This window comes from Salarias fasciatus, chromosome 5 (assembly GCF_902148845.1).
Source record: "Salarias fasciatus chromosome 5, fSalaFa1.1, whole genome shotgun sequence".
In the NCBI taxonomy this organism is placed as follows: Eukaryota; Metazoa; Chordata; class Actinopteri; order Blenniiformes; family Blenniidae; genus Salarias; species Salarias fasciatus.
Genome location: NC_043749.1, coordinates 16,395,048 through 16,419,792, shown reverse-complemented (window position 1 = coordinate 16,419,792; position 24,745 = coordinate 16,395,048). Strand labels below are relative to the sequence as shown.

Here is a 24,745-nt window from a genome sequence, read left to right as displayed (position 1 = left end):
ACATTTATCTACCTAACACTGACACTCCAGTGTCACTGTGCCAGTGAATGGTGCCTTGTTGACCATAAGAGAAATAGAAGTTCTGAAAGCCTAGACGGAAGTCCTGGATATTGTTGCTAACAATACTTCGGAGGCGGTGAGGATGACACTATGAGGAAAGCTGTCGTCTACAACTTCTGAAAATGCTGCTCGTTCGAAAATATTAACGACAGACGTGCTGAGTGTTTTTGGCAAAACCTTTTTGAGCATTAAAGCCTTTTTTGATGTTATTGTGAGATGCTAACGATGGTCCAGCAACGTGGACATCACGTCTCAAAATGATAACAGTGGCGGGGAGGAAGTAAAGAGCAGACACTGTTAATTGTTTCCAGGCATGCCTCTCAGCAGGCAAGAAACTCTGATATCTCCGTGCACTTTGACACCAGCTGTTACAGGGACTACCTGCAAATCCTGTGATAACAGTCTGAGTCATTTCCATGACGTGCGCTCATCGCACGGGTTGAATTTCCAAAGAGAAAAACTCAGCAAGAATCAGCTCTTTGTAATTTCTACCCGATGTAGACAGTTTCCTTTACAATAGATGGTGTTTCACATCATGTGCAGGTCTGATGAGGCAATACCTGACTGGATTCACCAACTTTGCTCAAAGGGCCTTGGAGAGGTTTTTTCTTTAGATAGTTATAATGTATCAGACTAAATCAATCTGAACTGCATGAGGAGGTAAGAGCAGCGAGCTGCTGTGTCTGTCACGCCTGAAATGGCTTCATGCACGTGTTTGTGCTGAGTGAGGAAGCCAGAGCACCTAAAAAAGCAGTGAGAACATGGAAACGCTACACAGGAAGCAAAATTACCCTTAAATATATTCAAGGGTGTAATGTTTGATGTGTGCATAAAACCACACAATTTTCTCACTTATTAACATGTAAGTGGCGAGTAGGGAGGTGGGTTAGTCCTGGTAATGCAGCAGGTGGCAAGTAGGTGGGTGGGTGTGGTTGGTCCAGAGAACAAATAATGTCAAGGATACGTATAGGAGCCTTTTCACCATGTCTCTGACTTTTTTTTTAATCTTGTTTTGATGCCTTCTGCAGATTTTGGGATGCCTCTTTTATGGTTACTTCATCCTGGAGCGTCTCTGCGTGCCAATCTTCCGAGCTGAGGCCAACCAGCCATTCAGCAAACGAAGAATGGTTCTCTCCATTTTTCACTCCATCCTACCAGGTACTGTCACACGTTCACACGTGCGTGCCGATACATGGATTTCACCCACTGTGGGAAGTCACACACGGGAAGAACACTGACACTGACTTCACTTTCAGCGTCACATGGCATCTGTTGTCTCCTCTCCGTGTGACTCGGCAGGAGTTAATGTTATACCTACGATCAAATAGAGGCTCTTTTGTTCATAAGTCAAAGATCTGAAGCAATTAGATAAAGGTTGTAAAGAATAAGGTGCTTATTACTCACTTCACTTGAAGGGCTTTTTGACTGAGAGCTGATATCAGAGCATCCTGTTGAGAAGCAACGTCCAAAACGAATAAACCTGTTTCTGACTGTCTGTTTCAGGGATAATGCTCCTGCTTCTCTGTTTCTTCGCCTTCCTGCACTGTTGGCTCAACCTCTTTGGAGAGTTGCTGCGTTTTGCTGACAGGATGTTCTACAAGGTGTGTTCAAAGCTTAATTTTCTGTGGCATCGCCGCTGAACACATTGGCACAAATCACCATCTGATTTATGACCAGTGAAATTGCTGCCGGGCGGTCTGAAATTCCCCGAGCTGTTCTTCTTCTGCTTCTGAAAAAGAAGTTTCAGTTACTTCCTCCTGTTGTTGCCAGAACAGTGTGATTTTAGCCACAGAGCTGAACTTTACCGTTGTCTCCTGAACAAGTATGAGAATAGTCACTGAAATCTACCAACATGCCAAGGCTAAGGTCAGAAACCCACTGCAAACATGCCAGCAGCCTACTTTGGGGTCATGACCCGCCGGTCAACAATTACTGCTGTAGAGGCTGCAGCTGCAGTAGATTTGTTCATAAATAGACCCAGTATATGGATTTATATGTTAACACACAAACATTCAGTAGAGGAGCCACAGAAACGAGCTGCGTGAGTCACAAATAAATATCCACTTACAGAAAAGCCTCATCATGACCTTTCACCTTATGATTTTAAGTATCGTATAATGTGAAATGATAATGTTTCATTAGTATTCTGAAGCGTGCAGCTCCACAACCTCTGGTTGTGCTCCTCTTCACACTACAAAGACAAAACAGCGACACAGAGTTCATAAACTGTTCAGTATTTTATTGGATTTACTCACTGCAGAGAGCACCCTGCATCTTTATGTCTTCTCTCTCTTGAAACCTGTGGAAAACACTCGTGCAAAAAAAAAAAAGAAAAGAAAAGAAAAAGCACAAAAAAAGGAAATACAGAAAGAAAAACAGGATATTCTCTAGTGGTTGGTGCCAAACAATATAGAAAGACTGTAGTACAGCCTCTGAAACGCAGGCAGTGGGTTTCTGTGGGACACCAGATACCTGTGAGAAAGCCGTCCCCCTCACAACACGAGCAGGGGTGGGATTACCATGCTCTAGTTGCCCACCTAGTTTCCCCTGAGTACAGTTGTCACCAATCAGTGTATTTAGATAAGAAGTAAATGTTAAAACCTGAAAATGATTTGAATAGGAAATGTAGGGCTTTCCTTTTTATGACCCCGATTTCACCTTAAGGATATGTTTGTATGGTTTTCATTAAAAAAAAAAAAAAAGAAAATAAAATAAATGTTGCACTATGTGGTAAAAGACAATGTTAAAATAGTGTTGCATCAGTTAAGCTGCTTAGATTCTCCCAATAACTCCCTTATAATATTGAAGGACCAGATGTTGAAGAAATAGCTATAAACAAAGTCCAACAAAGGAAAATTAAATAATCTGTCGTCTCTTTTTCTATATATGTATAAATGCAAGATAAAGACATAAATACACTTTTTAGGGCACATTTTCCTCTTAACTCCTTTTAATCTACATTTTCTGAGTTATTATCAAATATACAACTTAAAATGTTTAAACTAGTTTTCTCCCATCTGATTGAATGTATTAGACAGGATGACCTTAACCTCTGTCCTCACTATAGAGCTTAAAGTTTACGTCAAGAGAACCACAAAAAAAAAAAAAAAAAAAACTTTTCCAAAGAATCAAACCAGACTGAACAGTTTCCCACGAGAATTCCAAGCATTACTCAGGCCTTACAGCAGGTGTCATTCTTTGCTTTTCTTTTTTATCTGTTTGCATTATGCAGGACTGGTGGAACTCAACATCCTTCACAAACTACTATCGGACCTGGAACGTTGTGGTTCACGACTGGCTGTATCAGTACGGCTACAGAGACTTCCTTTTGGTGAGCACTGTGCAAACGCGTCGAATCAAAAGTGAATCCAGTAATAGTTAACAGGACAATGACGACAGAGAAGGTTTTTCCTCTCTGAGGTTCCGTGTCTCGTGTCACATGATGAAGTACATCTGGCGGTTTAACACCCACTAAACCAGAGTGACCTTTGAGCCAAACCTCCTCTCCGTTTTCCCCGCAGCTGTCGAAGAGGAAGTTTCGAGCAGCTGCCATGCTCTCCGTCTTCATCGTCTCCGCCATCGTCCACGAGTACGCTCTGTCCATGGGCTTCGGCTTCTTCTACCCCGTCATGATGTTTCTCTTTGGGATCTTTGGAGGTGCGGGACACACTCATTGTTCCAGAAAACATCTTTGCTGAGGCAGTAACACAAAATGTTGCTCACTGTGCTGCAGAAAAACCATGTAATCGTCTAAAATCCTTTTAATAAAGAAAATAAATATTTTATAGCATCATTATAACAACTAAGGTTTTAACAGTGTGTGTAAATTGCCCGTCCATAGCTTGTTAAAAATATGTAAATGTTCCCTTTTAAATACTGGAGGGCGCCTTCAAGCATTCAAAGATAAAATCTATAATTATTCGCAGTAACAGACATTCACCAACAGTTTTTGGAGGACTCTCATTATATTTAGGAATGGTACACTTGTGAATGTGTCCGTCTCCCCTGGGACTCAGTAATTAGCGGCAATGTTTGTGGGTTATTCGGAGCATTTCTCCTTGTTGTGTGTGGATGTTACCATACTTTGCCTTTCCCAGGCCTCCGGTCGTCTAATCCTGAACACACTTCATCGCAAAGGTCTAACAGCATGCATGTGTGTCTTTTGATTTGTTTTTTTTATCTCAGTGCTGTTCAACTTTACCATGAACGACAAGCGGCAGAGACCCATGTTCAACGTCATCGTGTGGGCGTGCCTCTTCCTGGGTCAGGGCGTCCAGGTGTCTCTGTACAGCCAGGAGTGGTACGCCCAGATCCACTGCCCACGAACAGGGGTATGTACTGCACCGCCAAGCAGAGACATAATGAGGCAACTTTAAGTGGAGAGAATAATGATAAAGAATACCGGAAAGCTAAATTTGCTCTGCTCATCATGCTTCCGAATATGGCTGCATCCAGTCAGGAGCAAAGATATTTTCAACAATAAGTGCTTCTGACTTTTATCTTATGCAGAACACAGACAACAAAGCAGTCATTCAATACAGATATAATTCATTGAAAAATTTTAATTAAATTAGAACTCAAAACAAACTCATCAAGACATTTGTTTGAAAATCTGCTTCTGACCATTTTATTATTGCATTTGCAGGTATAAACAGCTCCAACTCTTGACTAGTTAAAGCTCAGTGAAAACACTGCTGATGCCAAAGAGTCTCAGCTAAAGGGAAACATTTAAAATGAAAAATACCCTTCAGACGGACAAACAGATGCATTTTGACCTTGTTTTGTTCAGTTTCATGCCAATCATCAGGTTATTTGTTCGTCTGCGGCACAACAGGGATGTTATGACACTGTACCTTAACCCCAGTTTCATATGAAGTGAACGGAAACAAGGCCAGAGGGTGAATGAACTCAGAATGTGGGTCAAAGTAAAACTAGCCGAAACCCATTTCCTGTTAAAAGCGCCGTCTTCCACTCACCATGCGATGATGCCCTTTTAGATGAGTACAAACTCAACCATCTTTTAAAATCTGGCGCTGCACGGCCTCTTTGAAATATCATTTTCACTACATTAATTTTACCAGACGCAGCGGTCACTTAACAGCAGTCTCAGTATTTTATGGCTCTTTATTATAGTTTTCCCTCGTGCTTCTTGATGCCGTGTTGTTTCTGGGTTCAGTCCATGTCTGGTTTCACAGCTCTCGCCGGTGTTGTGTCTTTTCGCTCCACGTCCTTGCGTCGTCTCCCTCTGTGTTGCTTCTTCTTTCTCTACCGATTGTCCTTGATCATTATCAGCTGTGACTTGTTTCTGCGTGTGTTTGTGCGTGTGTGTTCCCTGGATTTTGTTTTGCCAGTATGTTCTTTCCCATCCACTTTGCCCATGGACTTTGGTTTGTTTGTGTCTCTTGTGTTCCTCCTCACCTATTTTTTCCCCCAGTTTTGCAATTTAAAGAAAAAAAAAATCTTTTTCATTTGAACCTGATGTGTGTCTGGATACTTTCTCTGCACAGGCTTAAAATTTAGTACCTTCTGAATTTACAAAATGTCCCATTGTTTTCATATTTGTGTCATTACCTTCATCCCAAATCACTCATTATTCCCACACAGACTACATGTTTCTCTGTAGACATGTATAATTGTTCTTAGAAATGCACACACTCAATTTGCCCACATAAGCCGTTCTGGTCACATGGGTTGAGTAGTGAATGTGCGTAAAACTGTGACATGTGTTTAACCCTTAAAAGCCAGAGAGCGCCTGATGAAGTCATTGATGCGAAGGATTTACTTGACAGATGGGCACAGATGCACTGAGCATGCTTACAACACTACGAACCACTGCATTCACACACACACACACACACACACACAGCGGAATGGCTTAGCACAGGGAGCCGCTGTCTAAATATAGAAGGAAAACAAGGTTATTACACGATAATAAATGGAGGTTAAATCAGACAAAACTTATAAAAAGATCACACTTAATGTTATGAGAGCAAGGAGGAGGAGTGTGAGTGATGTTTCTACTCTTTCTCTTCCACAGAATAGTGTGTGGGAGCTGCTGATTCCTCGATCGTGGTCCTGCTTCTACCAGAGATAAAGCCGCCTCTCCCCCTCGGCTGGAGCAGCGATTGAAAAAAAGAAAGAAATGATGGACTGAACTGAGGAAATCACAAGGAAGGACAACAACTTGAATACGCTTCTCTCTTTTGTAATGTGCGAAAGATTTACTCCACCAAGATGAAGTATTCAGTTTCAGACAGAACCCTTGTAGCATCAGCCTCAGTGTTGACCACATTTCTGTATTTTTTGGCTTGAGTGAGTTTTGGGGGGAAAAAAAACATTCTTGTCATTTTTTCCAAACAGTGTTTATGTAGCATGGAACTGGCTGAATATCTGAGTACTTGCTAAGCAGCTCATTTACAGGCATTTATGAAGGTTTTTGAAATCTGTCATTTGAATATTTGGTTCACGCATTAAAGCGCTGTGTGCATTTTATTACAGGAAATCTAATTTCAAAATCTGAATAACAGAAACACCAAAAAAATCTGATGTAGACACACACCTTGTGAACCGCAACATTTATTTAGACTGTGGTTTTCATCTCTGGACAAAAAGCCATGACATATAACATTATCAGTTTGTATTTTGTGTCGATTTAGAAAAACAGTAATTTAATTTAATTTTAGAATACAATCATTGCATTTACAGTGTTTTTACTGCCATCAAATGGATCAGACAAGGATAATACAGATGATTTCACTTTTTTGTTTGTTTGTTTGAATTGGTGTTAGTTTACAGGATTGGTTTGTCGTGGAGTTCCTGCTTGTTTCTGGAAAAATTGGCTGAATGCATTATATCAGTTGAGGATTGGCGTTCAGATTCTTTTTTAAAATATGGTAGCTTGTGGTTGTTGCACATTACTGTGGAAGACTAGTGGATACCCTTCATGGGGGAATTCTTTAGATTATTGTACGTATCTAAATGTTATAAAAAGCCCTTGAAGTACTTGATGAAAAGAATTGTTACTGTAGATAAAATGTGTAATCACATTTTTTTTACTTCTACTGTATTTATAATAAATCCTAACGTGCTTTAAAAAAAAGTGTGGAGAAAAATCCTTTTTTTATTTACCTTTTTAATTCTCTTCATGATAATCCAGACATTAAGCGGGTCAAATGAGGCGCGGCCCTGAACAGGCTCCGTGCCGTCGGGGCGCCTGGCCTGCAGGGTGTGTGACATGTTTAATCCTGCCTCGGTTGACATTCAGCTGGCAGGGATCGCGCTGGAGGGCAGGTACGTTCACTAAGCGACCACAGGCTGCGCAGCATCTTATCGGTGCGGCACAAAGCCGCGGTCTGTCCGTCTGCAACGTCATACAGGAAGAAGAGGATTAACACTGGTACAGTGTTTGCATTAGTGATGTAATGCTCTGTAAACTGATACGGCGTAATGCCATGGGAGCTCGCAGGGCCCGGACGCAGTTTTAGAAGAGAGAGTCTACAACAGACCAGAATCGATTGTTCAACATTGCAATTTATCTTACTTTTAATGTAACTATGTTTTGACAGGGACAAGCTTCTTTAATCTGCAGCTTTCTTTCAACTTATGCATGAAAGGGTTGCCAAACATTTCCTGACAGATGCTGTTGTCAGCGGCAGCCATTAATGAGCCAGAGCCTCCGTCATCTTCTAATCTGATGTGCAATATTCATCTTTGACAGATGACTCCAAAAAAAAAAAAAAAAAAAAAGGAGAACAAGTCTGTATTGGAAAAACACAACGTAGAGCCTCCTACTGCCTACAGCGTTTGGCCACATGGGGGCAGAGCGAAGGACCTGATCTACACCGAGTTTCAAAGTGAAATTTGTTTCTAAATGCTTCGCTGTGTTCAGCAGCTGGTTGCCAACTTGGTGCTGTTGTCTGGAGTCAGAGCTGCTGTAGAAAACAGCTCCCTGCTGCAGACAGGAACGTGATGGACGGGAGCAGTGAGAGAGAACAAATCAGGGAGGCCGACGCCGTAAAGCCAAAGCAGCGAGATGGAAAAGAAAACACTCTGAAGCCCGGAAAAACTGCAGGGCGAGTGAAGATTAGGTGTAGACTTATTATAAGCAGCCTCACAAAAGTTTCTACTGACATGCCTATCAGCTTCTAATTTCTTACTATATTGCAAAATGTCAAAGTATTTCTAAAAGGAATGAGATGGTCAATTCCTTCATGTTGCTTTATCAGTCATTATCCATACAATCACCTACAGAATAAGGGCCTGAAACATACAACCTGAGGGTCAAAAGTAGCTCTCCCGACAGTCCATTTCTATTTTTTCAATAAAATAAATAAATAATAATAAATAAGCATACCTCTATACTGGTAATAAGTAGCAGAAAAGCCTCACAGCCATACTGGGGGGGGTGAATTTATGAAAATATTCATTCCAACGACTGCAGTAATAGCGTGACAGGCATTTTTTAGCAAAGAAAAACACTGATTTGCATGTTGTTTTTTTTTTTAAGTAAACTTGTTCAGTTTTTGTACAAACACACTCCAACAGTTTTAAACAAAGTAGAAGTGAGAATTTTGATTATTTGGTGGTATATATATTTATAGATCATGATAATTTATTGGTCTGATCAGCAGCAGATTAAAATGATCTTTATTTAACCCCTGAACTAAAATTACTTTTACTGACTTTAAGTGACTAAATTAGATACAAATCTAAATCTATTACAAAACTCAAGAAAAGGCGTACAGGATCTCCAGATGCATCACAAGCCTCTGCTCATATCAGTTCAACAGATACTGATGCTACCACAAACCACACAGGCTGCACAGCGGTGACTCCTTGAGACTTATTGCAAACTGGTTCTGAGGCACCTCTATCTGGACTTTGATTTGTCTGTGTATTTGCGGGTATTCTCAAAATCCAGCTTGAATGTTTATTCATTCACTCATTTTCAGAATTTGTGTGTTAAATACCCAGATGAGACTATAACAGATACCAAAAAAGATGTTTATGATGAACAAATGTTCATAAAGTCGACTCCAAAAGTCTCACATGCTCTCCAGCTGAAATAAAAGCCTCTGCTCGCCTCAGTCCAACACGGAAATTGTTGCAACCACAAGAAATGTTTTGGTACTTAATATTATATGGATGGAAAATATGTTGAAATGGCTCACGAGCACTTTGTCAGACAGACTGGTTGAGCTCCCTCACCACAAAGTGTTCTCTAATAGCTCCGATGTCTCCGGCGGCCTGCGATACGGACTGTTCCTCTGCTCTCAGCGGAAAATGAAGGCGCAAAAAAAAAAAAAAAAAAAAAAAAAACCCAGTGTGACAATAGAAATCCAGACTGGTTTATTGGTTTTTATCAACTGGCGTGTTCGCCAAAGCACCATGAGAAACACACTGAGCGACAACCTGTCTGTATGTATATATTTTCAGTGGCAGTAAGATGCATTTAGGGAACAGTGGTATTAAAGCATTAGTAAACAATTCAAACAGAACAGAACCTTCGTTCGGAGGGTTTAACACGTCTTCAACAAAAAAACACAACTTTAGACAGCAGTTTTCATACTTTGCATGCTATGTGCAACACTGTGTACAGCTGGCTGCAAATCTCGGGGGGGGGGGGGGGGGGGGGGGAAGAGATTGAAACGAATCGAATGTGAGCCACAGTGACTGATAACACAGCGTGGGGGAAGGGCGGCGGTACACAGCGGCCATAAACAGGGATTAGAGATGAACACGCAGATACTCGCTCACTTCCATCCGAAATACCAGCCACCGCTGTGCACGTGCATCTGTGTGTGTGTGTGTGTGTGTGTGTGTGTGTGTGTGTGTGTGATCGTGCGGTAGGTGGGTGTGCGGCGGGAGCAAATCAGCTTTGAGCAGTTGATCTGGAACAAAGTGGCTCAGGAAGCAAGCAGTGCTGCGAGTTTTATTCCCTAATGTGAACCAACGGTTATAATCACGGTTTTGGGACCACAGGTTAGAGAGGACACGGAGATTTTAAAGGAACTCTGACACCCACAACGCGAAGACAAACTGAAAAAAAGTGAGAAAACTTGACATTAGATTTCAGTGGTGGAGCTGAGAGCCAGATCGTGATCCATCAGTGTGTATCTAGCCTTCAGCGATCACACAGTGCAGGAAAAACTTCCCTTAAGTGTTACTTTCAAACAGGAAGAGGAGGATGGATTTCACCCATTTTAAGTGCGCAGACACAGTAAATCTGTCCAACAGACTTCTGTGGGCGAGCAGCAGGAGCTCCGGTCAGAGTCAGCCTTGGCAGCGGGAATGTGTGGCCCGCAGCGCATGACAACAATATGACAATGGTGAGACTTCACCAAACTACCGAGTCATGTGACTGAACTCCTCAGGGAGAATCTCCCCTCCAGAATTAAGAACGTGACAGTTCTTCAGCTAGAAACAAAGACAGAATGCTTTCCTCATATTTTCTCACTCATTTCATAAGAGCTCAGGAAGCATCAAATCTATCAAAAAAAGCAACACAAAAATCAAAGAAATTCATTTTTTCTGCTGAGAGAAAATCAAGCAAAAAGAAGTTATCCAAATTGGCTTTGGTCCCAGTCCCATTTTTTTGTCCGAGTGCTTCAGAAGAACCGAGCGGACTGCAGCTGAATGCTAAACACAGGTGCCTGCTAAACGTGGCGCTACAGCACAGTCGTACACACTTTAAGAAAATAAAACAGTTACACTTCATAGAGTATTTACATACGTCGGCTCAGTGCATTTACGAGTACCTCTCCCATTCCTCGTCCTCAAATCTATACAAATCTAGAAGTTCGTTTGAGAACTTTGCAGCGTGAAGCATCACGGGCGGGAGGACTGGTACTCTGTTGGTCTGCTGTCCTCCGCCGGCGGCTTCCTTATTAAGTAACAGACGACGGTTCTGTTTACATGGGCTGCAGACGATGGAACACCCCCCCTCCCTGCACCCATATTAAGTTTTCTGGAGGCTAAACTGCTCCCCTCAGCATTCATGTGACTGTCAGTGGCAGTGTCTCACCCGTTCTCACACACACACAAACACACACACACACACACATAGACATTGCTGGTTCTTGTATTAAAAGAAAAACATGCAGCGTTGAGGAAGGAACATCTGGAGCCGCATCAACCGCTTGTGGAAATACAGAATGGTTTTTGTTTGTCTGGGGTGACCTACATATCCAGTGTCTTAAATGATGAGTTGGGCAGCATTCTGCAACAAACCAGAACTTCTGAGGGTTGATGAGTCGACAGAAACCAGGTTTTTATAGTGAGATATCTCGCCTGAGAGCTCAAACCAAAAGGATCTCTAAATATTGATTTTAAAAGGTTTTAATATATTGTTTTTTGACGGCTGGAAAATTGGAAAGGATTGGTTTGTTGGGAGGTTTTCCGATATCCATGAGATTATGTCTAATGATGCCCGGAGCAGCGATCTCTAAAACGTGGTGTTTTCACAGACAGTTTGGATATAAAAATACAAGAGAATAAAAAAAAAAAAAAAAACATACCTTTTTTTTTTTGGCATTGATTGTTAAACAAGTAGGTCAGAAAACAGAAAATCATCAAACACGGCGACAAAGTCCTCTGTCAGTGTCGGGATGTGTCGGAGTTGCCAGTGCTGTCGGGGGTCGAATGTTTCTTCTGATGTGTGCGTCCGCTCTGCGACCCGCCTCACCCGGACGGGCAGATTTCAAGACAGCCGGCGCCTCATTTCGGGGTGCGCTGCCTCGCCAGGCGTTTCATGAAGCAGCACGTAACCGTCGCGATTATGACAATGCCCACGAGCAAGGCAGACGAGACTCCAACCACCAAAGGGATGAGGAGGAGGTCAGCAGCTGAGGGGAGAGAAAGAGAGAGAGGCGGAAAAGAATCAACGACAGAAACTGATATTTAAGGCTGAACAGTTCCATGAAAACCATCTTAAATATTTACATTTTACACTGAAACCAAATAAAACTTCACTTTCAGTAAGAATTTTCAATTCTTCATCAGAAAGTATGGAAAGCATGTGAATTACAAACAGAACAGATGATGTCCTGACTTTAATTGAAGACAAATTTCGGAGCTTTCAGGATACTGCTGATCGAACACAGGTCGAAGGTGTCAGGTCTGATTCTCTTGATGCTCAGCACAGAGACACGGCACACTGCGCTTAGAGCATCTCTGCCACAAATTCATGTGAACATTCTGCGTGCAAACACACACGTTTCCCTAATCCTGCAGTCTGCATTTCGAAAAAAAGTTGGGATGGTGCATAAAATGTCGATTAGCATTTCAGTTTTCATAAATATATTGTTAATATATGTTCCAATATTTACTGCAGCATCGTTTCCAGTTGTGCACAGCTCTGCCCAAAGGGAGTTTATTTTTGTTGCAAATGAGGGTGTACTTTTTTGTTTTTCACAATGCTGTGAACAAATTACAATTGCAAAGAGCACGGGCAATAAAACTGTGAAACATAAATACTCAGTGTGTCGGGCTCAGTTATTTCACTAAATACAACAATGTGTAACTTCATTGCAGTTTTCAAATGGCTGTGTAAAGAGTATATAGTGCTGTCTTGAGCATTTTCAGGTAGTGTCACAAAGATCTGACATTTTCTGCATGGGGAAACAGAAACAAGGGTGTCAGGACTTTTTAACTTGACGACGCTTTCACTATCTTGTGCATAGATCTACATTGCCCAGTATTTCACAGGAGATTCATTTGATCATATCTGTAACTTAGAGACACTGACGGCTGCCATACGTGAAGGCGGGGTCGCTGATTAACACATGCAGCCACCATGGTGCCTTTTCTACCAGAAATCATTTCTGCCACACCACCATGCACCAGTCGCTGTGAAGCTGGATCTTTGCAGCATCCACTCTGGATCTGATTAAAAAATACGTTTAAAAATCCCCCGACGCTTAAGCCCAGCGGGGGGTCAACTTAAGCTCCCCGCCAGCCGTGTAATACATGGAGAGGTTCTGTGCTGTCGTGACAAACAGAATAAATATTCAAGAAATAACACTGCTGACAAGATGATCATATGCACTCTTGAGCTTTTGACAAGCATTTTATGTTTTTATGCATTTTAGACACTTTGACACGATCGTTTTACGCTCAGAGGTGCAGCAGCAGATAAACATGCAGAAAGATTAATGATTAATCTCCTCAAACCACAAGACCTCTATTCTTGTCTACACCAGCTACGCTGCAGAAATACTTGAACAAAGCATTTTCCTTCAATAATATGAGGCCTAAATACATCAGCCTGAACTGTACACAGTTATGTGCACGCACTAAGACTACCTATTTAACGTCCAGAGATACAAAGACAGACAAAAGGATAAATGCCTTCCAAGTAGTACAACATGAAGATGTAAGATTCAACTGCAGATGAATTATGTTCAGGTCTGCTCACATTCCAACTGTTAGAACACACGATGGATACGAAAGACCAGCTATCGAGCGACACCCACCTCTGGCATACAGGTAAACATTGACAGCGTTCGACTCCGCTCTGACTCCCGTGTTGTACCAGCCCCCGTGCGGGTCCTGGCCCCAGGCCTCGGCGTGGCATGCGTACATGCCCTGGTCCTCTATCGTCGCCGAGTGGACCCTCAGTCTGTAGCTGACGGCCGAAAGGCGGTCCACGCTTATCTCGCTGCCGTTGACGTAGATGTTCGCGACGCCGTTGTGCATGAGGACGGCCACCAGAGTGGGGCTCTGCACGACGGGAGGGTTCGCCGGAGGGGCGCCGGGCTGTTTCTTGGTCACCAGGTCGGGGATCGGCCACCGCCACCACTGCACCTGCGCCTGGGCGGGACCTGTGGTGGTCACGGTGGCGTTGCAGATGAGGGTGATGGTGCTGCCTCTCTTCAGCAGGGGGCCGCGGGGGAGGCGCGCCACAGCGGCGACCAGCACGTCTGTAAGGGAAGGAAGCCGAACACGTAGGAAGCGGTTGAAAAAGATCAAACTGAACATATGTGAAAAGTAAAAAGACAGATGAATGATTACATCCTGGTTTCATTCAAGGTGAACTGACTGAACCATCTAACAAAAACACTCCAGTTTCTTTCAAACGTCACTAAAAGCCTCGTTCATAAAAATAAAAAATCCTGACATGCAGCACAAGTTTTAAACTTTCAGGAAGAGCTTTAAATATTTTACAAATTTTACAAATTTATTAGAAGCTTAGAGCTGCATCAGTGAGGCTGGAGATTAAAAAAAGAGATGAATGTGTTTCTGCAGATTTCAGCAGAGCAGACTGCAGCCAAATGGCCCCAGTCCCAGATCTCAGCTCCAATAAGAAGCTCAATAAATCAGAAAACTGAAATCATTTCTCAAACCAAAACAATGGAGACGTTCCTGAAAGTCGATGTAAACCGCAGAGGAAAGAAGGCGGCTGGGAGTCTACGGTCAGCACGCTGAGGCTGAAGGACAAGTTAAACGCTTAAACATCAGGGCGTATATCACCAGATAAAAATCAGGGAATCAATAAGGTGATAAAGAAGGACCACAACTAGGCTATTAATGTGTTTACAAACCATTCAAACACTACTTTCTAAAATAAATTCTGGGGGACAACATATTGCTTTGTTCATAGGTTACATTAAAATTGCTAATAACAGTAGAACATGTAGAAATCTATATTGTATAGCCAGGTATTACCAGAACAACTGAACATCCAGATATTACATCAAGAAAAATCCCATTAAACTTATAACTCAGCCCTTCTAGTTTCTTATGAGGTCTGGTCCTGTGGCAGATCAACATTGACCATGTGGTTTTAAAAAAAATCAGCACATTATGAAACAAACATCAGCAAAACGATTCAACCTATTTGTTCTAAAATCAAGAGAGAAGTGTGCTAGCACACTAACCCTTGACTAGATTAGCCCAATCATCTCTGCCTAAAGCAGATAATGCAGGAAAAGCCTGCTAGTCGCCGATGAGACGAGGCTTACCTTTGGTCTTCAGGTTGACCGTGACGCCCTCTGACCTCTGGGTGAGCGTTGCCGACATGGCCGGGCTGGGATTACTCCTGCCGGCGTACACGCTGACCACGCAGCGATACACGCCCGAGTCAGAGGGCTGCGCCGAGAAGAGCTTCAGCGAGTATTTCCGCGGCGCCACTTTCTCCATGGAGCCCAGGCTGGCTCTGCTGAGGTCGTCCCCCCAGCTCACGATGCCCTCCGTGCTCATGCGGGCCACCTCCACCTTCACACAGAGCCGCGAGTCGCTAAATCTGCCGGTGGCGGAGCTTTTCCCCCAATATGCCTGCCTCCTGCAGTTTTTACTTTTTACAATGATTTGACAGAAACAGATTTAATAAAATGCTTCGCTGTCAGAACCGAGACCGACTGTACCTCCACTCCTCCGGGCCCCACCGCATCGCTGCTGACAGAGCCCCTCTTCATCCACTGAACCAGCAGGCCAGAGTTCACCTCGGCGGGGAGTCCCAACACCTCGCAGGTCAGGATGAGCGGCGAGCCCACCTGCAGCGTCACCTCCCCTTTAGGCGAGGACGTTACGCTCAGGGACTCGGCTGGAGCGAGAGAGAGAGAGGAAGGTTAATAAAGCAGCAGAAATGCTCCTCGGAGAACGGCCTCTAACAGGCACTTAGGCCTCCCCGCTAAAAGTCTTTGCAGGAAGAAGCATTTCTGTGGGGAAACTGCAGATTTCCTTCTATACATCAAGTAATAACACCAGGACTAAATCCTCTCAGTCTGAAAGCAAAAACCATGAAGGCCTAAAAGGCCTCAAAGACCACCGGAGCACTAAACAACACAGTCAAACGTCTCCCAACATTTCAAAACGGTTCTCTTTGCTTCCGCCTTCTTACAGTCTAACTGGTTTTAACCTTTGTGAATGATGGCTTAACAACACAGAAGCAAAGGGAACTGCTGAGAAGAAGAAGTCGTATCGTCACTTCAGTATTTCTGTCACGTTGATTCAAAAAGCCTCATGAAAACAGTAGAATGCACGTTTGCTCTTATAACTTACAAAATGCTGCAAATTGATGTCGCGCTTAGTGAAAATACTGAGCTTGAGGGACTTTCTATACATAGTTTGCGTGTTTTCCCTGAATGGGTTCCATCCAGGTGTGTGTGTGTGTTCGCCTGTCTCTCTGTGTTCGTCCTGGACTGCTGGCCTGTCCAGAGTGTAAATTCTCTTTGTCCAGAGTCAGCAGGGAGCGCCCTGACACATTAAATTACAACCAAGCTGTATAAAAGATGCCTGTTATTTATAAAGTTCACAGTTTAAATTAAAGTCTCAAATCAGCTGAAAGTAACTTTCATATGAACTGAGCCTGCAAAGGCCACAGTGACTGGATAAAGACGCTTCCTGCTTCCATTTCAAAAACAAAAGTCAGTCCAAAATACATTTTTTGCACAATATAAAAGCTGAAAAAGCTGCTAAATCTTATTGGTTCGGAAAAATGTGACACAAGTTGAATCGTGATGTGTAATAATGACTAATATATGAAAGAGTATTGAATGATAATCCTATCACAAACACTATATTCAGATAAGAATGATGTGGGAATAAGCTTCTTATCAGAAAATAAACTGTTAATATTAGTCTTTTATAAAAAGAGGTCATTAATTCATATCCATTGTATCCATTCAGCTGAAACATTTCTCTGAACAAAGACGCTGCTTCAGTTTGGACGTGTTATTTATGTAAACAAAAGGAGACGTGTCAGACCATTGTTGTAGTCAGACAACGGCGGCCGGAGAACGCAGGACGATGCTGCGCTCGTCAGCGAGCGTCAGTGCAGAAAAACAATGCGAGCATTGATGAGCTCTAATGCTTCAATGTCAGCTTCATTTTTTTTTCTGCTGAAGAGAAAATAACATGACCTGAATAACTTTCAGTTTCACCTGTAGCTCAGTTCTTAGCAGCAATGCAAATCAATCAGAACAAGATCAATAATTTAAATTCATCCTAGAATTTAATCTGTTTTGGGATATATTGAAATTTACTATCGAGGCAACAGGATGGGGAAAAAAGAGCTGGGTTGTATTTTTCTTCCTGACCAAACACATTAAACATGATGTATGAATTCACTTTAATTTTCAAGCAGGTTGTAGAAATGTCAGGAGTCAGGAAAAAATGCTCAACATAATATCGCCATTTTCACAGAGGCAGACACATCGGCCTGACATCCGGTTTGCAGGCTCCAAGGAGCAGAGGTGGGAGAAAAGATGACTTAATCCCTCAGATCTATACAAGCGCTTTAGAATTTAAATGGAGCCGCGCGGCCGGGCGACGGGCGGCGATCCAGCTGAAAGGCACGCCTGCTACTGACCTATTAAATCCAGCTGGATAATCAACAAGAGGGCTGAGCGTTTAGCTTGTCAGTCAGGCGGTCTTAGAGCCAAAGCCCTGAGCAGAAAGACCAACAGAACATTAATTGGTGATGACTGAGAGGTAAGTGAAAGTCACTTCTGACGGCCAAAAAATAAAAGAAACCAAATTTCACAGCTAAAAATACTAATAAATATAAAATTGTACTTTTTTAAGCATTGAAATCATATTTCAGTGGAGGCTTTTAGATGTGATGGTAAGCCTGAACAGTTCCCGAAGTCAATGCATCCACAAAACGAAAGAGAAACCGGCTTCCAGACAGATTATCAAAAACAATTACTGCAGGCCAGCAGCTAACAAACAAGACAACAGGTTGAATACAAATGTGGGTTCGGTTATTTAATCAGGCACCCCTCCATCCATCCATCCATCCAGCCAACCAACTGTTCCGCCGGGAAGCCAGACTTTGAGTTAAGCTGTAAATTACACAAACATCCAGAGCCCGGAATCTGGACGGAGTCCAATCACGCACTCACCGGCTCCACCAGCCCGGGCCGACCGCCACCGCCACACCGGCAACAACAGAGCAAGACAAAAAGGAACCGAGCGCGTTAAAAGGGATCCATCCATCGTCTACACAGCTTTAACCAGCTGAGGGTCGGTGGCAGGAAGCTGCTGCTCGTCCCGGGAACACCGTGGATGTTTCACACTCATAGAATTTTGGAGAAACCAATATATGTCAAATGCATGTTTCTGAACTGTGGGAGTGCCTGGAGAAAGAACAACAAAACTTCACTTCTCTCACTGTGCGGTCCCATAAAAAGAGGAATTTCACAAATAATTTACAAATAGCAGCCAGTTACAGTTGTGAAACAGCAATAAGAAGGGGGAAAAAGCAACAACGGACATGATTTTCATGTGAATTAGCCTCAGATTGCTGCAAAATCATGGATGGGCTTGGAATGGTTTGAGTGTATTCTTGTCAAAATAGACTAAATCAGGGAAGATTTCATTTTTTCATGTTCCAAAACATATTTCAGCTGCTCCAGCAGCCGCAGCCTCTTCCTGCTCAGCTTCGCCTTTCATCAGGTCACCACTGCAAACAACAGTTTGTTCTTAATGACTTCACTAGTTAAAAAGAGGATGAATTAAAAAGAATAAACAGTAGTTGTTGTTTTTTTTTTCTTTTCTTGTCTTGGCATTTATTTCGCCATTTCTTTTATGAGCTGATTCTTTGTGATTGTGGAGAACTTTCTCAAAACTGCTGGTCCTGCAGGTTTTACGACCAACTTTCTCTTCCTGTCATTATAAAATAAAACAGAAGCCCAGCTGCTGTGCAACCTGAGCTCCGGCCACACGCTGTTAAAGGTTCCGGGTTGAAGTTAGAGCTCAAGCGCCGCCGTCACACTGACCTAGATGCTGAACGGTCAAGTTGCCGATATCCAGCGTCCTCTGTGCAATCTTCTGCCACGATCGATCGATGTCCCGAATCCACTGCGACGCCTCGCAGAAATACGAGCCGGAGTCGTCCGGCTGCACCGCTCTCATCTTCAGCACGTACACGCCCAGCCCGCCCTCGCCGTTCCTCTTCTCCAGCGTGATCTCCCCGTCGTCGTAGCGGTCCTTGTAGAAGCGCCCGGGCACGACCCCCAGGAGCTTGTCGATGGAGACGATCTCCCTGACGGTGCTGACCTCGCCTCCCGCCCCGGCCCCCGCCGCTTCCCCGCCGCCACCGCCGCGCTTCCCAAAAGTGATGGACAGGTGCGTGAGCTGCTCCGATTGGATGCCGGCTGAGCAGGTCAGGGTCAACTCTGCCCCCTCGGGCACGGGCTGGCCGGTGAGCGAGCGGGTGAAGCTGATCTGGAGTGTGTCAGGGATCACTGTGGGAGCACAAACACACACACAGATAAATCATACTAGAAGGAGCCAGATGGGGGAAGAAACATGGCAAATCTAATTTATATCCCCCATGCGCTGCTTAGGTGTCTCTATGTTTAGACCGCAGCGGTCGATCAGGAGCTGACAGTAACTCCCTGCTTCGTAATACCCTCTGTTTCGGGCACCGGCTTTGCAAAAGGAAGAACGGATTAAGCAGCTATCGAGACAATACTCAGCCAAAACACTAACACCCGGTGTCCTACAAACATAAACATGCGAGCAGACAAAGAGGGTGATTAACAGAAACTGAACTTGTGGCCATATGGATGGAGCAAAACTGCCTAAATATTTGGACAGCTTGAGCCGCCCGACGTGCAACAAGTTCATGGAGGGGAAGAGAAACACAAAGGAGAAAGCTGAGAACAAACTCCAGATGGTCAGTATAAATAACAACTCTCAATGTGTGACGCCGTGCACAGAGTTAAACACAGGCCAGGGCACAATTAGACTTTAGAAGCATGTCATGTGTTGAGCTGGTGATAAAACGTTCCTGCCAGACGTGGCGTGGATGCCCGTGTTTGGTGGTTTTCTAGTAAACACTGATTATCATCTAGTAGCGTCTGTGTTGGGTGTAAACACACGTCATAGAAACGGAAATTAAAAGATGAGGGTGTTTGTTTATTCTTCTTAATGTTTTTTTTTTAATAAACCCTTCATAAAGTATACATTTTTTTATATAAGTCACTAATGCTGGAAAACTACTTTATGCATTTAACAAAACACTGAAACATAAGATGCTATAATTTTTACATAGTGCTTCTGTGTTGCTATATTCCTCAATTACTTTCTGTATTTTATCTTTTTTAATCCTCCAGCAGTTTAAGTTTAGAAACTTCTAATCTGATCTCGACTGTCTGGATGCGGAGGTTTCTGGTCTCGGAGCAGCCGTTCACGGACACGATCAGATCGGGGGACATCCTTTAGCACGTCTTCCAGAAGTCCTCGGAAAAGATAAATACCTAAAAATAAACTGATCTGACAAGTAAAATGCGTCTTATTCCTCAGTGGAACTCCACAGCTCTGCAAACACTCCTGCTGCTGTAAATATTTGTTATAGTCCATCAAATCAATAGCAGGAATCAGTCCTAACAAATACATTTACTCAGCAGTTTTTTACTTAAAACTACAACAATTAGACACTTTAGAAAATAATTGAAAGCCGCTCTGCCCTGATGCATTGACCTGTGACTGTTTTACCTTTGACGGTGACGGAGGCGCTGTAGTTTCCCTGGTAGGTGGCGTCCGTGCTGGGGGTGTAGCACTCGTATTTCCCCTGGTCTTCGGCACGCAGCCTCTGGATCACCAGTCGGACCTTGTCCCCGGAGTCCCGCTCCACCCGCACCTCGCCGTTCCTCACGCGGGTCTGGTAGGGGGCGTACGGGAAGCCCTTGTCCCGGGTGGACACCACCCCCATCTGCCTCCCGCCGGCGTCGTCCCTGTACAGGAACCACTCGAACTCCTGCGTGCGGGGGCCTTCGTAGCCCGACACGGAGCAGGGCAGGGAGAGGGGGAAGCCCGCCACTCGGTAGAGGGGTCCGTCGGGGAGGGTGACGTCGCGGCACACGGCGCAGCGAAGCACTGCGAGAGAGAAATAAAAAAAACACAGAAATGGCAAAATCAAGAAAGCGTGAGAGAATTAACCAGTGGGAAAAGATTGGAAGCTGTAACAATGTTAATTTCAGTGAGTAGCAGTATTGCCTCGCAGCACGTTTGGTGCATGGACTCACCGATCGATATCCTGAGCTGATGACTGACTAACAGGAAATCAATACATTAAATAGCTGCGGAGGGAGAAAAAAAAGAAGCTGATGCTGAGGCTACAGGCCAGCTTCCTGCTAATACAACATGTTTAATAAGTGAAATACAATCATCCCTCAGAGCCCAGCCAGCTCATTCTCTGTTTATTTTCATTATGGTTCCCATCAAAACAAGATAAATGAGGTTATTGTTCACATTATTCATAACATTCCATGGTTTACATGGCGTATAAAACAAGGAAAAGCCACTCAGATATTAAAAATGTAACTTATATGATTATTTTTTTTGACTGTGGATCAATTGTGTGAATATTCTCCTGCTGATCACCAAAGTCAACATGTCTTCTCTGAACACGGCAGCAGAAACTGAACTGTGTCTTTCTTCAAATTAAAGCGTGCAATTGTCCTCCATACACACCAGCTCTCCATCAAACAGTTCATGTGTTACTGTCAGCAGCTGTGTTATCATAATTCTGAAAAATGCGTTGCTGCTGAGATTTGCTGAGACACATTGTTTTCATGCAAAAGGCCACCCAGTGCAGTGCAGAACCTGATATCTTCCAACTGCAAATCACACTAGAGCTGAGTGAAAAGGCGTCGCTGAAGCCAAGAAGGGAAACTGAGGTGAACCCCGTCCCCGTCGCCTCGCCGCTTAATGAGAGTCTGGCAACATGGCAGATTTACAGAGTTCTGGCTACATGAAAAAATATTCAGTGACTCAGGGCCAGGTTCCAGGTTTCAGCATCACTGAGGTTTATCCAGTCTCACTTCAATAACTTCAATAACCCAAAACTTCCCCTGAAACTGCATTTAGCCGAAGGCAGCAGCACGTCTCTCAACATTATTATCTTCGGTGTGTGATTCTGGTGCTTTCCCAAAATACGTGCACACGCTGACATCAGGGAAGTCAATAAATGGATGTGGTTAGGTATTTTTAAAAAAAGGTAGTAATTATCAGCTCTGTACCATCAGCTAACTAGAACACTGCCACAGGAAGTAAACAGCTTCCTTTAACTTCAAAAAAGATCCAAGGTTTGCAATATTCACATTGTTAAAACTTCAGCTGTAAAAAGACAAATATGATGAGAAAAATGATTGCTACATGAATTCTCTGGCATTTATAGACAAATGAGAATAACAAGAGACAGTTTCTCTTCGAAGTCGATCATTAGGATTTAATTTTTACAAAATGAATAGTAAATTTGGTAATTTGGAAATGTTTTAGTTTGCTACAGCTAATCTGGAAATCTTTATTTGAAATTAAATGTGGAAATGATTCAGTGCAAAAGAGATATGAACAGACAAATGAGCCTAAACTGCTTCTCACACTGAATATTCATGCAGCTCAGAGAATGAGTTTCCAAAGACACGTTCCACTCATTTAATGGAAGAGAAAGACGACAAACAGAAAGTATTAAAAAAATACATATAAATGAAATGAAAATGCAAACGAGGCAGTAGAAGATGAAAAAGAAAAAGAAAAAGACAGAAAATGAAGAACAAGAACAAATGTCAACACGAAAAAAAAACTGCAAAGATGAATTGTAAATTTAATATAAAGGGAGGCAAAAACATTAAATGAATCAAAGCGAAATTAATCAAGAATTGACACAAACCTCCAAACTGTAGTTTATATTATTTTCACAAACTAGCTAAGCATTAGTTACAACACTAAACAAGAAGTCAGACAGTTGATCTGCTCCACAAACTCCTCACAGATTTCATTGTTTATGTATGCAGAAGAATATTTCAGTCAAAATTAACTATACAGAGAAAAGTCAACGTGTGACGGGGCCAAACCCTGGAAAAAACCCAAACATGACGCGTTTTGTTGAGACTGACCGCCCCCACAAAACAGAAACTCAAAAAAACCATCAGGTCTGACTAACAACCTCTGCCTCAGTTCAACCGATAACTACCTGCACAACTAGAAATACCAGACGAGTGCGTCTGGACACACCCCGAGTCCTGAAAACAACTGGAGCTTTCTCACAAGCGGCCCAGTTAACAGCACGCCCACAGATAATGACATGGGAGACTAGTGGGAGGCTTAAGCGGATCAAGTCCTAATTAACATTGGGCTGGGACTGATAGGGCTGGGGGACACCGCGGCCTGTCACACTGCTCAATACTGTCTGGATTAGACGCCGCGCAACAAGAGGGACCCTCTTTATTTTCATTCATTTAATGAAGAACTCACAATGAGAGAAATGTAGGACAGCAGACCTCGGACTAAAATCACCGAGATGAGCCGTGACTTCACTATTAGGTTTGCTTCATGTAAACATTGACACTGTGTGCAAGGGGATATAAAGTGTGTCGCACTAAACATATGTAGATACACACTCCCTCTGTGTCAACCCAAGTTCTGTTAATGAAATGAGCATGCTAAACTTAAATCTAGAAAAAAAAAAACATTTAAGGACATAGACATGTACACTTCTGTAACAAGTCAGTCTTCTTGTTGCCTCAACATTAATGCTTGTGTTTTGTTTTCAAGACTCATTTAGTGGGAAATGACAAAAAGTTCCAATCACTTTTTTCATAAACTTATATTTTAGCATCACAGCTCTTATAATTCAAATCAAGAAACTTTAAAAACATTGTGTGACCATAATGTGGACAAAAGACAAGGAGTACCCACTTGAAAAACCCCCACTGTCAAACAACTATAACACTTTCCAGGTAACTATTATTAAAGTTTCACTTCAGACGATTTGAAAAAAAAGCTCGACCTGGAAGCCAAACTAAAAAGAGACCTGTGCAGATGACAGACAACTTTTATAATGTAATCCAAACAGTGAAAATTCTATATATTTTACATTAACTATGCATGAAGTGACTCTTATCAAGCTTGTTTTCCTGTTTTATTCTCTATAACTTTGGCTTATAACCTTAAAAGTGTCTCATAACATTTTAATATATCAAAACATCAGTCATTTCCCACATTTTGTTTAAGCGGAGGTCATATTTAACACAGTTCAAACACTAAGAATGCTTTAAACTCCAATGTATATGTTATGAGGATAGAAATAACTGAGTAAGTAAGTAGGTTTGAGGATATTATTTAAAAAATGTGCCACAGATGTGTAAAGTGTACCAGCTAAATAATAACGACACTGAGCCATTAACGGTGACAATAGAGCAGCCTGTTGGACACCAGACATGAGGAGACAATCATGTAAATGTGAGTGTGACAGATGGCGGTGAGGTCTGAGCAGAGCAGACAGGTACAGGGAGGAGGAGGAGGAGGAGGATGGACTCACCACACAGCGCGAGCAGCAGGAATAACGCAGTTTTGGTGGAAGCCATGGTGCTCCTCATCTTCCCCCCTCGGGTCCGGATGGATCGTGTCGACTCGGGTTTCCCTCCTCTCGTTCGGCCCCGATCATAGTTCAGACCAGCGACTGCGGCCGGATTATTATTATTGTGGAGGAGGAGAAAACAAACCACATTATTGCACAACGGCCGCGCGATCGAACAGGGAGGAGAGGTGTCCTGTGTGCACGTGCAGGAAATAAAGCTGAGAGAGGGGCTTCACCTTCTCTCTGCGCCGCCGCCTCCGCCTCCGCCGCCGCTGCTGCTGCTGCTGCACAATATGTCGGTTTGCCTTCGGATCATTACCCGGAGAAAACACGCCGTGGAGCGGCGGGCATCGCAGGGGGCTGGGTGTGAGGAGGAGG

General features: G+C 43.2%; 2 protein-coding genes and 1 long non-coding RNA gene across 3 annotated transcripts in view; 2 read left to right on the top strand and 1 right to left on the bottom strand.

Moving 5' to 3' along the window:
- The window catches only part of soat2 (sterol O-acyltransferase 2), a 10,996-nt gene extending 4,827 nt beyond the window's left edge, over window positions 1-6,169 (top strand). Inside the window, exons 10-15 of the mRNA XM_030091552.1 lie at window positions 1,089-1,218; window positions 1,564-1,661; window positions 3,293-3,391; window positions 3,582-3,717; window positions 4,246-4,391; window positions 6,098-6,169. Of these exons, the coding sequence (XP_029947412.1) occupies window positions 1,089-1,218; window positions 1,564-1,661; window positions 3,293-3,391; window positions 3,582-3,717; window positions 4,246-4,391; window positions 6,098-6,154 (666 nt within the window). The 3' untranslated portion in view covers window positions 6,155-6,169. The remainder of the gene's footprint in view (window positions 1-1,088; window positions 1,219-1,563; window positions 1,662-3,292; window positions 3,392-3,581; window positions 3,718-4,245; window positions 4,392-6,097) is intronic.
- The window catches only part of LOC115388418 (uncharacterized), a 22,563-nt gene extending 9,924 nt beyond the window's left edge, over window positions 1-12,639 (top strand). Inside the window, exon 3 of the long non-coding RNA XR_003931474.1 lies at window positions 12,553-12,639. This is a non-coding gene — a long non-coding RNA (uncharacterized LOC115388418). The remainder of the gene's footprint in view (window positions 1-12,552) is intronic.
- igsf8 (immunoglobulin superfamily, member 8) lies at window positions 9,386-24,745 on the bottom strand. Its single transcript, XM_030091551.1, has 8 exons — window positions 24,604-24,745; window positions 24,329-24,469; window positions 20,503-20,883; window positions 18,780-19,247; window positions 15,423-15,601; window positions 15,021-15,273; window positions 13,533-13,979; window positions 9,386-11,903 (listed from the first exon to the last, which is right to left on the bottom strand). Exons 2-8 carry the CDS (start codon window positions 24,384-24,386, stop codon window positions 11,776-11,778), a joined length of 1,914 nt encoding a protein of 637 aa, XP_029947411.1. The 5' UTR covers window positions 24,387-24,469; window positions 24,604-24,745; the 3' UTR covers window positions 9,386-11,775.